This window comes from Cotesia glomerata, linkage group LG1 (assembly GCF_020080835.1).
Source record: "Cotesia glomerata isolate CgM1 linkage group LG1, MPM_Cglom_v2.3, whole genome shotgun sequence".
NCBI lineage: Eukaryota > Metazoa > Arthropoda > Insecta > Hymenoptera > Braconidae > Cotesia > Cotesia glomerata.
In genome coordinates this window covers 33,690,464-33,703,051 of record NC_058158.1, presented here as the reverse complement: position 1 = coordinate 33,703,051, position 12,588 = coordinate 33,690,464, and the positions used below count along the sequence as shown (strand labels likewise).

The following is a 12,588-nucleotide window of genomic DNA, read 5'->3' as shown; positions in this document are numbered from 1 at the left end:
TATAAGACATTTAAAAAAAAAGTAATATTAGATATGATTTACTGTCGCAAACTTTTTTTAATTTTTCTGAAATCAAAAGGAAGTAAAAAACATCTGACTGGAGAGTTTTATTACATACCTTGTATAATTTTTACGATCTGCACTCCAAAAAAAAAAAAACATTAGAAGAGTTCCTGACTTCGGAAAATGCCAAATTTCAGGAAAAAAAAACCTTTGATTTAAGACTAAGTAGTAGAATTATCGACACCACAGTTCTTCTTACCTATATAAGTACATTACAAAAAAGAATTAAAAAAGTCAAATTATTTTACTCAAACGTTCTAATTGAATCCTTAGAAAATTAAGAAATAAATTTTTTTGTTTTAATAAAAATTAAAAAAAGAATTTTCTCAACTGACACTTTCACACAAAATTGAGCGAATAAATAAAAATTTGTGCTACTGCAGTATTTGATTTTAAAATAAATCGATATATCGATCTCGAATTTCTTTTATGCATGAAGTTAGGTCTAATTTGCACTTGCGGTCGAAAGCCGTATTTAGGTCGATCGGTCGATCAAGTAGTGACAAGTGAGTAACTTCAAAGTAAATGGACGCCTGTAAATTTAATCTATTTAATCACATTTCTGTAGAGTAAAAAAATATATATACATATATATCTATCACGCGTATTTAAATTTAATGCCTTATTTAGTGAATATATTAATATATTATTTATAATTAATACTTAATATCCACTTTTACGGTGGTATAGTATTAAAATATTAGCAATATGAGTGATAATTCGGTAAAAGAAAAAGTTGTGTCCCCTGAACAAGCCGCAGAGGCGGAAAAATTCAAAGAATCGGCGAATGTATATTTCAAAAGTATGTTAATAATTTATTATATTTTTAATTACTTATTAATAAAACAAGTTATTATTCAAAATTGTATGTTTTCATAACTATCAATTTTCCTTGTTATTTCATAGTCACTCGTTTGGTTATATTCTAACCCCACCATGTGATTCTATTTAAATATACTTATTATTTAATTATTCTGAAATAATACTTTATGTCTTGGTTAATTTATTTATTCATTTATTTTTACAGTACAAAGTTATGATGAAGCCATCGAGAATTACACCAAAGCGATAGAATTAAATCCATACATGGCATCGTACTATGGAAATCGAAGTTTTGCATATCTTAAAACGGAGTGTTTTGGTTATGCGTTAAACGATGCCTCCAAAGCGATTGAATTGGATAAAAACTATGTTAAAGGTTACTGGCGACGTGCTGCAGCTTACATGTCATTAAGTAAATTTAAATTAGCTCTAAAAGATTTTGAAACAGTCACGAAGGCTCGACCTCACGACCAAGATGCTAAACTTAAGTACACTGAGTGTTTTAAAATTGTCAAAAAGTTGGCGTTCGAAAAAGCCATTTCAATTGATGATAACAAAAAAAACATTGCTGATTCTATAAACTTAGATTCAATGGGTTAGTTATTAAATTTATCACTATTCTTATCTAAGTAATTGGCAGCATGATTAATCATTTTTTTTTTTTTTTAATTTTACACAGCAATTGACGATGATTATAATGGACCAAAATTAGAGAACGGTAAAGTTACGTTAGACTTTATGAAAGATTTACTCAAATGGTATAAGGAGGAATGTAAATTACACAGAAAGTATGCCTACCAAATCCTTCTGGACGTTAAAAACTGGTTCATGGCGCAACCTAGTTTGATAGACGTTACAATACCTGATGAAAATAAATTTACTATTTGTGGTGATATTCACGGTCAATTTTATGATCTGTTGAATATTTTTGAACTTAATGGTTTGCCATCGGAAACTAATCCTTACGTATCCTTTTTTTCTACTACAATACTAAATCATTTCAGTATTATAAATCATAATTATGATATTTATTTTTTTTAATTTAATTTAATTTAATTTTTATTTTATTTTATTTATTTATTTCCAGCATACATTTCTATAGAGATGCAAGAGCATCTGTATATAGAGCTAGATATTACAGATTATCCTATATTTTACAAAATATTTAAAAATACATATAAAAAAAAAAAATACAATATATTAATTATTATTTTTTTCCTTAATTAATTTAATCAGTTATTCAATGGAGATTTTGTAGATCGAGGTTCATTCTCGGTGGAATGTATATTCACGTTGTTTGGATTCAAGTTATTATATCCAAACCATTTCTTTATGTCTAGAGGTAACTTTTATTGTTTATCAAATCAATGATCATAATTATAAGTAAATTATACTTAATAATATACTTTAATATTAATTAATGACTTTGACCAGGAAACCATGAGTCTGCAATCATGAATCATATGTACGGATTTGACGGTGAAGTGAAGGCTAAGTACACTAATCAAATGGCTGCGTTGTTTACCGAAGTCTACAATTGGTTGCCATTAGCCCACTGTATAAATAAACGAGTTCTCGTAATGCACGGCGGATTATTCTCAAGAGACGATGTCACTCTCCAGGAAATCCGAGAAACTGACAGAAATCGACAGCCTCCGGATGAAGGCGTTATGTGTGAATTGCTATGGTCTGATCCTCAACCACAGATGGGTCGAGCACCAAGCAAACGAGGTGTTGGAGTACAATTCGGACCTGATGTGACGCATGAGTTCTGTAAACTGAATGGTCTTGATTACATAGTCAGAAGCCATGAAGTTAAAAATGATGGTTACGAAGTTAGTCATGACGGAAAGTGTATAACTGTCTTCTCAGCTCCCAACTATTGGTAAATATATTGACATTTATTATTCATTTCTATTGTATTATTTGAATATGTTGTAAGTATTAAAAATTTTATTTTCTACTGTAGCGATACAATGGGTAACCGTGGTGCCTTCATTACACTTAACGGCAAAGACATGAAACCGCAATTTACATCTTACGAAGCAGTGGTAAGAAAAAATATTAATTATTTTTGATAAAATATTTTCAAAAGGGGTTAAAAATTGAGATTTTTTAATTTTTTTTAATGATCTCTTTTTAAGCTCAAAAAGTTTGTCTATACTTTAATCTAAATAAGTTTTACAATCAATCTAATGAGTACTCATCAAATCAACACTTACAAAAATAGATTGTTGAAGAAAAAAAAACAATCAAAGTTCTGTTCAAGTCTCGTATTGAACGACTTACGCCAGATTCTAAATATTTTTATTATTACAATTGAATCATTTAATTATATACTTAAAAAATATGATTTAAAGAATCAATTTTTATCCCTTTAAGTAAAAATAAATTTTTACTAAGTAGTATTTATTAAATTATTGATATTTTTTTAGCCTCATCCGAATGTTAGGCCAATGCAGTACGCAACTTCGTTGATGAAATTCATGATCTAATGAAATAACTGCTATTATTAAAAGTTTAATTTATAATAGCAATAATATTAATATTAGTAAGAACAATGAATTAATTTAATTATTAATAATAATGATAATGGTAACAATAACAGTATATTGATAATAATTTAAAAAAATTCAAGTAGATCGATAAAAGTGTGCATAATATATTTGATACAATTGAAACAGAAAGCAACACACGCTTGAACTTTTACAAATATAAAGCAAAAAATTGAAAAATTATCAACGTTCATAATAGAAATATAAAATCAATTTGTATGATAGACTATGAATAATTTTTTGCAACGTAGTTAAGTGATAAAACAAACAAAGAACAAAATAATGCCGTGATAAAGAGCTAATGTGCTTTCTCATTTTTAGAAGTCTTTTTATCGATTGTAAAATAGCGTTCGTTTCGATAATGGAGCTTGTTATTAAATGTAATCTTAAAATGTAGGAAAATATTACGAAATTGAATGTGTTATTTTTCTAATTCGGCTCATTGAGTAACTAAAGAAAAAAAGGCATGTAGAATTAATTGGATGAAACAAATGTTATGTCTTTATCATTTTTATTTCATTTTAGCGAATCATGTAATTATATTATTCGATTGTAATTATCCATTATTAGGATAAATTATTATTAATTCTAATTATGATTATAAAATACTTGATACGTACGTGAATTCAGTATAAAAAATTAAATATGTAGTACAATGTAACCGTCAATCGTTTCTTCTGTCGCATTAATAGTAATTAACTTTTATACAAATTCGCGTTTTCGATTGACGGATTAATTTCAATTTGATATTTTGTTTTTTGTTAAATAATAAATAATGTTTATATGGTAATCCATTTATTCTTCATTTTTTTATACAACATTATATTCAGAAAAATCAAAAATTATTTTTAATTCATTAATACTTTAATTATACTCTCTATTTCTTCAGGTAGTTTATCTCGATTTTGTCTGTTAACTTCATAAATTTTACAGTCACTTCTCTGATAAAGTTTTTCAAATAAACTGCGATGGCGTTGTGGAACTCTATCTTTTGCAGGAATCGTAGCAACGATGAACTTGGTCTTTGAGGAATTTTTTAAAAATAATTCTTCTACACAGTCACAAAATTGCTTGCTAAATAGTTCCATTTTTCCAATTTCGTCGATCATCAGAATATCCTGAAAAAAATAAAGGAATAATTTCGCTTGTTATAAAAACAATTAATATACCATGTATTAAAAATTATTTCTCACTGATTTTGATTGTAGTCTTGGTAACGCAACACTTTCAAATTTATCAACAAAGACTAGATAATTTCTTACTTTTATTTTCGATGGTTTTCTTCCTTCCAAAGCAGCCCTAGAAATATTAAATATTAATTATTATTCTATAATTTCCTACATGAAATCAATCATTAAATATACTCAGTTCGTGCAAGCCAATTTCGTTGATCAGAATTTTTCAACGGCACAATATCAAATCCTATTCTTGATTTACACGAGGATCTTATTTCTTCAGTATAAAATCCATCATAGTTAAAATTGTATTTTTCAAATATTTTAAGTATTTTTTTGCATATTGTTGTCTTGCCAATTCCTATAAATAAACAAGTATAATTAATTTATGTATAAAAAATAGAGAATTTTAATAAAAACTTTATTTAAAAAATAATGACACTAAAGTTAAAAGACATTAGAAATTTTTTTAGAATTCTTTAGCAATGAAATTATTATAATACTAAAGTTAGTCGAAATTTTTAATTTTTTTTTCATTTATTAAATTAGAACTAAAAAATATTTGTAAAAAATTGCACTTATAGTTTTTCAAGTTTTTTACGAATGAATTTTTTTTGTAACAATTTTTTCAATAAAAAAAATTTTAAAAACCTTTAGATGTCGGCTTACTTAATTTTCTTAAATTATTATGAAAAAAATTTAATTAAAACATTACACATATGAAAATAAAAAATAATTCTTGGTGAAAATTTTTAGAAGTATTTTTTTATTGTTATTGATTTGTTTATAAAAATTAAAAAAAAATGACAGTTGTTAGCTAACTTCAGTATCATTTAAAAATAGATTATTAAAGATATATTGTTTGTTATTTTTAATATATTTTTTTTATTAATTAATAATATTTATTTAAATTTAAAATACCTGGTGGACCAGTTAAAAGTATTCGGGATATCCGTTGAGTGGCGCAAGTATCCATTATCAATGTTGTGTCCTGTCTATCTTGTTACATGTGGTAATGTAGTCAACAAAATAATCCAAAAGTGTGTGTTTTATTTCTCTCCTGTTAAATGTCTATATTCTACAATAATATCACCTGAAACCATCTATCTATATTAATATATAAAAAAAAAAAAAAACTAATCTATTTTTTTTTTTAATTTACATTAAATATGAATATTAATTAATAAAACATCGTCTGCTGCGAACGTCGTACGTAAGTATTAAAAAATATGTTCACTTATTTATCTTTTTGCTTACAAAAATAAAAACACGCAACAAAACGAACATAATGTCAGAGTTTGCTGTACATACTTCATGATTATCGATGTTGATTGAACGGAAAAAAAACATTAAGTGATAATAATAATAATTTACAACCAACAATTGGGTATAATTACATGTAGACAATTATCAGTTAAAGTCTTTATGATATAAACTAAATATTGCAGGAATCGAAGCTGACTGAAGTGGGAAGTTTAACAATCAGCTGATTGAATCGCAGCTATTGTGTAGATTTTTTTCACTTAAGTCTAAACGTAGCGTCGAACCTCAACCTTAAAGATATAAATTAAAACGTAGCACGAAAGCTGTTGGAAAAAATTGAGACATTTTAACGTAGGCGTCATTTTTTTATTTATTCTAGATTTTTTTTTAATTTAACAAAATCACTGCTAAAATTATTTTGTCACGTCGCGAGGAAATATTTATTAAATAGATAATTATTTTTTTAATAGCTTAATATATTAATAGGAAGTATATGTTGTAGATGGAAGGAAAAATAAAATTTTAAAACGCACTTTACCCGGAGGTGATTCTGAGAGATTGTGAAACGATTAGGACGAATAAAAATTTATAAAAAATGGCTCGTCCTTGCAATTACAATCCTCTCTATTGTTTTTTGTCCCGTCAAATTGATGACCGTTTTAACTATTGCAAACAACTTATCAACGCAAGATTTTCAAACTCGGAGAATTTGTATCGAAAAGATTTAATGTCGCATTATGGTTGTGTCAACGCAATTGAATTCTCCAAAGAAGGTCATCTTCTTGTCTCAGGTTTGTTATGTTTATATATTGATTGATGTTTCTATTTGTTGATGGTAAATCAAAAATATAAATATTTATTTACTTTCTTTTAAAAGGTGGAGATGACAGAAGAGTTCTTTTATGGAAAGTTGATCAAGCATTACAAGGTTTGGATAAACCTAAGGCTATGAAAGCGCAACATAATAGTAATATTTTTTGCCTTGGATACGATAGTAGCAACAGTAAAATATTCTCAGGTGGCAATGACGATCAAGTTATTGTCCATGATCTGACAACGTAATTAATATTTTTTTTATTTATTTATAGTCTATATTTTATACAATAAATTGAAAATTATTTAATTATTTAATTGCAGTGGAGATCCATTGGAATTTTTCCTTCATGAAAAGCCAGTCTATGGATTGTCAGTTCATCCAGACGATGATAATATATTTTCTAGTGCCTGCGACGACGGAAGAGTCTTAGTGTATGATATAAGAAATCACAGTAGCTCTGAATCACTATGTTTGGCGCAATACAAAACTCCCTTTCATTCTGTGATGTTCAACCCTGTGGAACCGAGACAACTCGCCACTGCTAATGCTGAGGAAGGAGTCAGCATGTGGGATATACGAAAACCACTAAAGTACATACACTAGAAATTAAATTTGAAAGTTCTACTTACTTTATTAAATTTCTTTTTATTAATTCCAATTGCATATTTATAGATCTTTGCTACGGTATGGAGCTGAAGGCCCATCTCAAAGCTGCATGAATGTTCGGTTTAATTCAGCTGGTACCCGATTGTTAGCATTAAAACGTCGTTTACCACCTGTTTTGTATGCTGTTGATTCGCCGAAACTCTTGTGTCATTTTGATCAGCCGGGTTATTATAATAGCTGCACAATGAAGTCTTGTTGCTTTGCCGGAGACGATGAATCATACATTCTCTCAGGTAACGATTTAATTTTCATATTTTTATTTCATAATTTTAGTATTTGTAAATATAATTATTTTTTTTGTTTTTTAAATTGAATAGGTTCCGATGACTTCAATCTCTACATGTGGAAAATTCCTAAAGACGATAGTAATTGGGTTAAATCAGCTCATATGATTTTACGTGGGCATCGCTCAATCGTAAATCATGTAAGATACAATTCAAGACATAGCATACTGGCTTCGTCAGGTGTTGAAAAGATTATCAAAGTTTGGAGCCCATTTAGTCTTGGAAATGGATGTTTGGGAAGTTTAACTGTAAGCATATTTTTAAATTACACGGAAAAAAGTAAACTGTAAAATTCATTCGGATTCCGGTTAATTTTTATAGTTTCAAACAGTACAGCGTACATCGGGGTGGCACAAATGTAAATATTAAAAAACTTAATGTAGAAAGTAAAAATTGCCGTTTCGATATATAGTCTATACTATGAGGAGAAAGGGAAAGTTTCACACTCGGAGAATTTAACATTTGAAACAGTAAAAATTTTACTCTTAAAATATGTATTTTACCAGTCCAAGCAAATCAATAATTATAGTTTGATTTTTAGCGTTGCGTTTAAATTTTACTATTTTACTTTGTAAATATTGACGTTGCTTGTATAGAAATTTAGTAACTGTAGTTTATATTTTTTACACATCATAAGATCATTTTTTAGGTGCAAAATGATAAATATCAAAGTCAAAATTCTTAATTATTATACTTTAAAATTTTGGACTTTCACATAGCGAATATTACTATTTGAAATAATATTTTATTCCATGTAAATAATAAATTATAGCATTTAAATGATAAATATTATAAAGTGATTTTTAAAATCACGATTTTACTGTTTGAAATAGTAATTTTTTACAGTTGATCATTACTTATTATAAATCGACTGTTATTTATTACAGTTTACTTTTTTCCGTGTAATAATGAAAAATATGATTAATTTTTCAATAGTAATATATTTTATTTGTATGCAGAAATTTGATGGAAAATTAGAGAGACAACGTAAAGTATACACACACAATGAGTATAAAAAATTGATACTTCGAAGCGGTCAATTTATGACCCACGATTACAGCCATCAGTCAACAAGGGAAGATCCGCGAATGATGGCTTTCTTCGACTCACTAGTACAGCGTGAGATTGAAGGATGGAGTTCAGATGCAGCGTCTGGTCAGCGCGATCCGGATGACTCTGAAGATGTAACAATTGTTCCTCCTGAGTACAGTTCAACGGATTCTGATGGTTTGTATTTATCTTATTATTAATTATTTCTTCTTTATAAGTCTTTGTTATGTTATTACTGTAGTAAATTTTATTACCCACAGATTCAACTGCGTCTGACACGCAATTAATGAGAAGCGTACTAGGAGCTAAAAAAGAAACACGACACAAATTTCCTGGAGGAGTTGCGCCCGAGAGACCATTTGAATCTCCCAATCGTATAACTCGTTTAATCGGCAGCTGTCGTGACAAATTGATGAAACTAGCAGCGTTAGAAAACGGTTCAACATTAAAGCCTTCGAGTGCGTTAACAGGAGCCGACGATTCTGACTCAGATCAAACGGTGCGAGAAAACAAAGGAAAGTATACGAGTAGATGTAAATTAAAATCCAAATCACGTGTCAAAAGTACGAAACAAAAACAGATACGAATGTCAACCAGAAATAAAGTACGAAGAAAATGTACTGTTTTGAGAATAGTTAGTGATGCTGAAAGTGATATAGAGTGTGTTCCCAAAAGTAAAAGTCGTTCTAAGGAACTAGGAAGTAATTCTAGTAGTAATAATAATAATAATAATGTTAATAATCATCATCACAATAACAACAATAATAATTTAGCTGTTGATACAGCACAACCAAGTACAAGTGCTGGGATAAGTTCACGTAGTTCACGTTACTCTGCCAAGACAATAGCAGTTGACAGTGATTTTAATGAATCTAATCACTCTAGTGCCAGTTCTGATGATACTGAGGATATTCCGAAAAAACGTCGCTGTTTAAAAGTCGACAACGAGAAAGCTACTAGCAAAGGATACAGACGAAAACCCGAAAGGTGTAAACAATCAAAATCGAGTCGTGATAAAATTAAAAATAATCATAGTAGTAGTAATAATAATAATAATCACATTAATAATATTAATATCAATGATTCAAGTATAAATAATAATAATAATAATAATAATAATAATAATAATAGTAGTAGTAGTAGTAGTAGTAGTAGTAGTAGTAGTAGTAGTAGTAGTAGTATTAATATTAGTGATATGCAAAATGAAGAGTTAACAACTCCTGTAAAAGTTAATCGTAAAATGCCACCTCCAACACCTGATAGCGGTATAGCTTCATCAGGCAGTGGATCAACGGTAGAAAAATGTGATTCAACTCCAGAAACTTCATTTAATGGAGTCGAAAATTCAGATCATGAGAGAATTTTTACACGTCTTGAATGTCTTAAGAAAAAAATCGATGCTGCCCGAAAAGGGTACCGTAAAAGATCAGCAAACTAATTTATAAATCGTAAAATATATCTTCCGATCGTCGTCTTATAAATTAAAAGTAAAAAACAAAAATAATACAAATTATATAAAACACTGAAGTAATCGAAGTAACAAAAAACAAAATTATGTGAGCATATTTGTCAATCTTCTTCCCTTTTTATACACAAAATAGGGATGTGCAAGTGCCCGAGAATATTTTTATAATAGGTTTCAACAGTAAATTGTCCCAAGTATTTTTATTTAAATACAAACAGATATTTTAAAATCATCTCTTGAAAATTTTAATTATCATCGTTATATTTTGTCTGTCATTAAAGCTATTAATATATCATCAAGTCATAATATTAAATTATTATTAAAGTTTAATTATAATTATTATATTTTTTTTTAAATATTAATATATTCAACATTTTTTCTTTTGATATTCTTTACGCTGATTCATTATACAGTCAATTTAAATAAACGATTGATTGTGCATAGTTAATGAATATATGTTTAACGTGAGTCATTTTAAACTATGAGCTGGTTTGAGTTTATTGAAAATATCTCACGTTTTACAACAAAAAAGAGAAAATAACATAAGATAAAATAATTTCTTAGTTTTTGTCATTACGATTATTACTACATTTTAATTATAAATTTAATTGTCGTTGCTTTACGTTATAATATTCATTTGCTGAATATCGTTATTTAATCATACATACATTTATATATCTTCTGATTGATTAATAAAACAAAATAAATGATAAGTTTCAAAAAAATTCATTATCAATTTTTTTACCATAATAAAATTTATTATCATTAAAAATCAATAGATGAAGACAAGATAAATTTAAGTTATGATTTAACCGGAAATACAATATTTATTAATTTATGAGACACTGTCCCACGATACATGTTTATTTAATATTTTTCATGTTGATTACTCACTCAGTCTTAGGGCAAGCAGATAGAGTTGTATGTGATGTAAGTGGTTTCCAGAAAACCACATCCTTAGTTTACAGACTAGTCATTCAACGTCGACACTTCTCAGCATGAATTCTAATCCTAATTGTACCAAAGAATTATAACAATGTTCTGTAAAAACCTACTGCCAGTTTTTAAGTTATTAATTATATTTATTTATTTATTTTTAAGTAGTGATGGGTATAATTTAAATGTCGATGAAGCTATAGTCTTCAAAGACCCATTCAAACGTCCCAGAGATCGGGGGAGTTATTTCGGGTACTCTGTTGCGTTGTACAGTGATGAGTTTTATCAAAATCCAGCGGTGATTGTTGGAGCTCCCCGAGCTAATGTTAGTGCAATGTATGTCAATGAGCCTGGAAGTGTTTTTAAGTGTACTTTTGATGGACGATGTCGAGAATGGATAGTAGAAGATAGTAAGAATGGCAGATTAGGTGGAATGTATGGTAGCCAGATTAGAGATTTTTCATGGCTGGGTGCTACTATTTCCGTAGAAAATCACATACATCCTAGAGTTGTGGTAAGTTTTTTTTTTTATAATTTATTTATTAAATTTAATGTTAAGGCAGTGGCCGAATGGCAAGTATATACATGGTAATTACAATAAAATACACGTATTTTTATAAGGTGTTAATATACTCAATTTTTCGAGAATATAATTTCTATAAAACAGTAGCATGGTAAATAAATATTAAAACTATAAATTTATGAAAAGTAACTTTAAAAAGTTAGACAGATTAACTAAAGATTATTTAATAGCACATAAATATTTTGAAATAAATCAATGACATTAAAGTTAGCAGTCACTAGAGAATTTTTTAATTTTTTTTAACAAACAAATTTTTTCAAAAAAATTGCATTTTTTATTTTTTAAAATTTTTACATGTCTATTTTTTTTTCTAATTTTTTTCGTCATAATTTATTTTTAAAAAAATTATTAAATATTTGCCAAATTTATTTTCATAATAAATCAGCATATAAATTGGTTTATGTCACATTTTCATATGTATGTTATTAAGTAATACATTAATAGTAGTTCTTCATCTAATTTAATTGATTTAATAGACCGGGCTCGGATTATTAAGTTGATGTACATGTTTGGTCCTCTTGTTCCTGATTTAAGAAGAATATTAAATATTAAAAATTGCAAAATATAAATTGTTGGATTATAAAAAATAAATTATTGCTACTCAGGTATGTGCTCCCAGATGGAAAATAAAACTATCAACAGAAGTCTACATGAATGGATTGTGTTACTACTCGAAGATTGACACTCCAGATAAATTTAACCGAAGCAACGACATCTGGATAAAGTCTATGACGGATTATCATTTACAAACGTCAAGAGCTAAAAACGGCCAGGTATATTATCACTACGGCATGGGACAATTGGGAATGTCTATGCATGAATTCCACACTGATGGAAGTTGGAATATTATGCTGGGAAGTCCTGGAGCTTTCAGTTGGTATGGAACGCCTGTTTTGGTTACTGAAGGTA

At 28.1% G+C, this 12,588-nt stretch overlaps 4 protein-coding genes across 6 annotated transcripts in view; 3 read left to right on the top strand and 1 right to left on the bottom strand.

The window, feature by feature from the left end:
* Positions 1-578: 578 nt before the first annotated feature.
* Positions 579-4,230, top strand: LOC123275219 (serine/threonine-protein phosphatase 5). The gene is made up of 7 exons (XM_044743186.1): positions 579-865; positions 1,091-1,480; positions 1,565-1,851; positions 2,122-2,227; positions 2,320-2,770; positions 2,855-2,936; positions 3,321-4,230. The coding sequence occupies exons 1-7, from the start codon at positions 772-774 to the stop codon at positions 3,378-3,380; spliced, it is 1,470 nt and encodes a 489-aa protein (XP_044599121.1). The 5' UTR covers positions 579-771; the 3' UTR covers positions 3,381-4,230.
* Positions 4,231-4,288: 58 nt separating this feature from the next.
* Positions 4,289-5,673, bottom strand: LOC123275222 (nucleoside-triphosphatase THEP1). Its single transcript, XM_044743194.1, has 4 exons — positions 5,537-5,673; positions 4,805-4,976; positions 4,634-4,739; positions 4,289-4,558 (listed from the first exon to the last, which is right to left on the bottom strand). Exons 1-4 carry the CDS (start codon positions 5,589-5,591, stop codon positions 4,289-4,291), a joined length of 603 nt encoding a protein of 200 aa, XP_044599129.1. The 5' UTR covers positions 5,592-5,673.
* Positions 5,674-5,678: 5 nt separating this feature from the next.
* On the top strand, positions 5,679-10,683 carry LOC123275217 (DDB1- and CUL4-associated factor 5). 3 transcript variants are annotated; one of them, XM_044743184.1, is made up of 9 exons: positions 5,679-5,828; positions 6,381-6,669; positions 6,756-6,936; positions 7,016-7,285; positions 7,368-7,594; positions 7,679-7,893; positions 8,605-8,872; positions 8,956-9,817; positions 9,860-10,683. In XM_044743184.1, exons 2-9 carry the CDS (start codon positions 6,474-6,476, stop codon positions 10,131-10,133), a joined length of 2,493 nt encoding a protein of 830 aa, XP_044599119.1. In that variant the 5' UTR covers positions 5,679-5,828; positions 6,381-6,473; the 3' UTR covers positions 10,134-10,683. The 3 variants fall into 3 exon arrangements, with proteins under 3 accessions (XP_044599119.1, XP_044599118.1, XP_044599120.1); XM_044743183.1 differs by lacking the exon at positions 5,679-5,828 and adding an exon at positions 6,107-6,229; XM_044743185.1 differs by lacking the exon at positions 5,679-5,828 and adding an exon at positions 6,109-6,229 and having other exon boundaries at positions 8,956-9,427.
* A 421-nt stretch (positions 10,684-11,104) lies between these two features.
* Positions 11,105-12,588, top strand: part of LOC123275195 (integrin alpha-PS4-like) — a 2,062-nt gene continuing 578 nt past the window's right edge. Inside the window, exons 1-2 of the mRNA XM_044743149.1 lie at positions 11,105-11,610; positions 12,285-12,585. Coding sequence (XP_044599084.1) covers positions 11,197-11,610; positions 12,285-12,585 — 715 coding nt within the window. The 5' untranslated portion in view covers positions 11,105-11,196. The remainder of the gene's footprint in view (positions 11,611-12,284; positions 12,586-12,588) is intronic.

Excerpts from the sequence above, each read along its gene's own strand:
- LOC123275219 (XM_044743186.1), top strand. The coding sequence starts at position 772 with ATGAGTGATAATTCGGTAAAAGAAAAAGTTGTGTCCCCTGAACAAGCC. Across the intron at positions 1,852-2,121 it reads CATCGGAAACTAATCCTTAC|TTATTCAATGGAGATTTTGT; the intron begins GTATCCTTTTTT and ends TAATTTAATCAG. Across the intron at positions 2,771-2,854 it reads TTCTCAGCTCCCAACTATTG|CGATACAATGGGTAACCGTG; the intron begins GTAAATATATTG and ends TTTCTACTGTAG.
- LOC123275222 (XM_044743194.1), bottom strand. The coding sequence starts at position 5,591 with ATGGATACTTGCGCCACTCAACGGATATCCCGAATACTTTTAACTGGT. Across the intron at positions 4,740-4,804 it reads AATTGGCTTGCACGAACTGA|GGCTGCTTTGGAAGGAAGAA; the intron begins GTATATTTAATG and ends TAATATTTCTAG. Across the intron at positions 4,559-4,633 it reads CAAGACTACAATCAAAATCA|GATATTCTGATGATCGACGA; the intron begins GTGAGAAATAAT and ends TATTTTTTTCAG.
- LOC123275217 (XM_044743184.1), top strand. The coding sequence starts at position 6,474 with ATGGCTCGTCCTTGCAATTACAATCCTCTCTATTGTTTTTTGTCCCGT. Across the intron at positions 6,937-7,015 it reads ATTGTCCATGATCTGACAAC|TGGAGATCCATTGGAATTTT; the intron begins GTAATTAATATT and ends ATTTAATTGCAG. Across the intron at positions 8,873-8,955 it reads CAGTTCAACGGATTCTGATG|ATTCAACTGCGTCTGACACG; the intron begins GTTTGTATTTAT and ends TATTACCCACAG.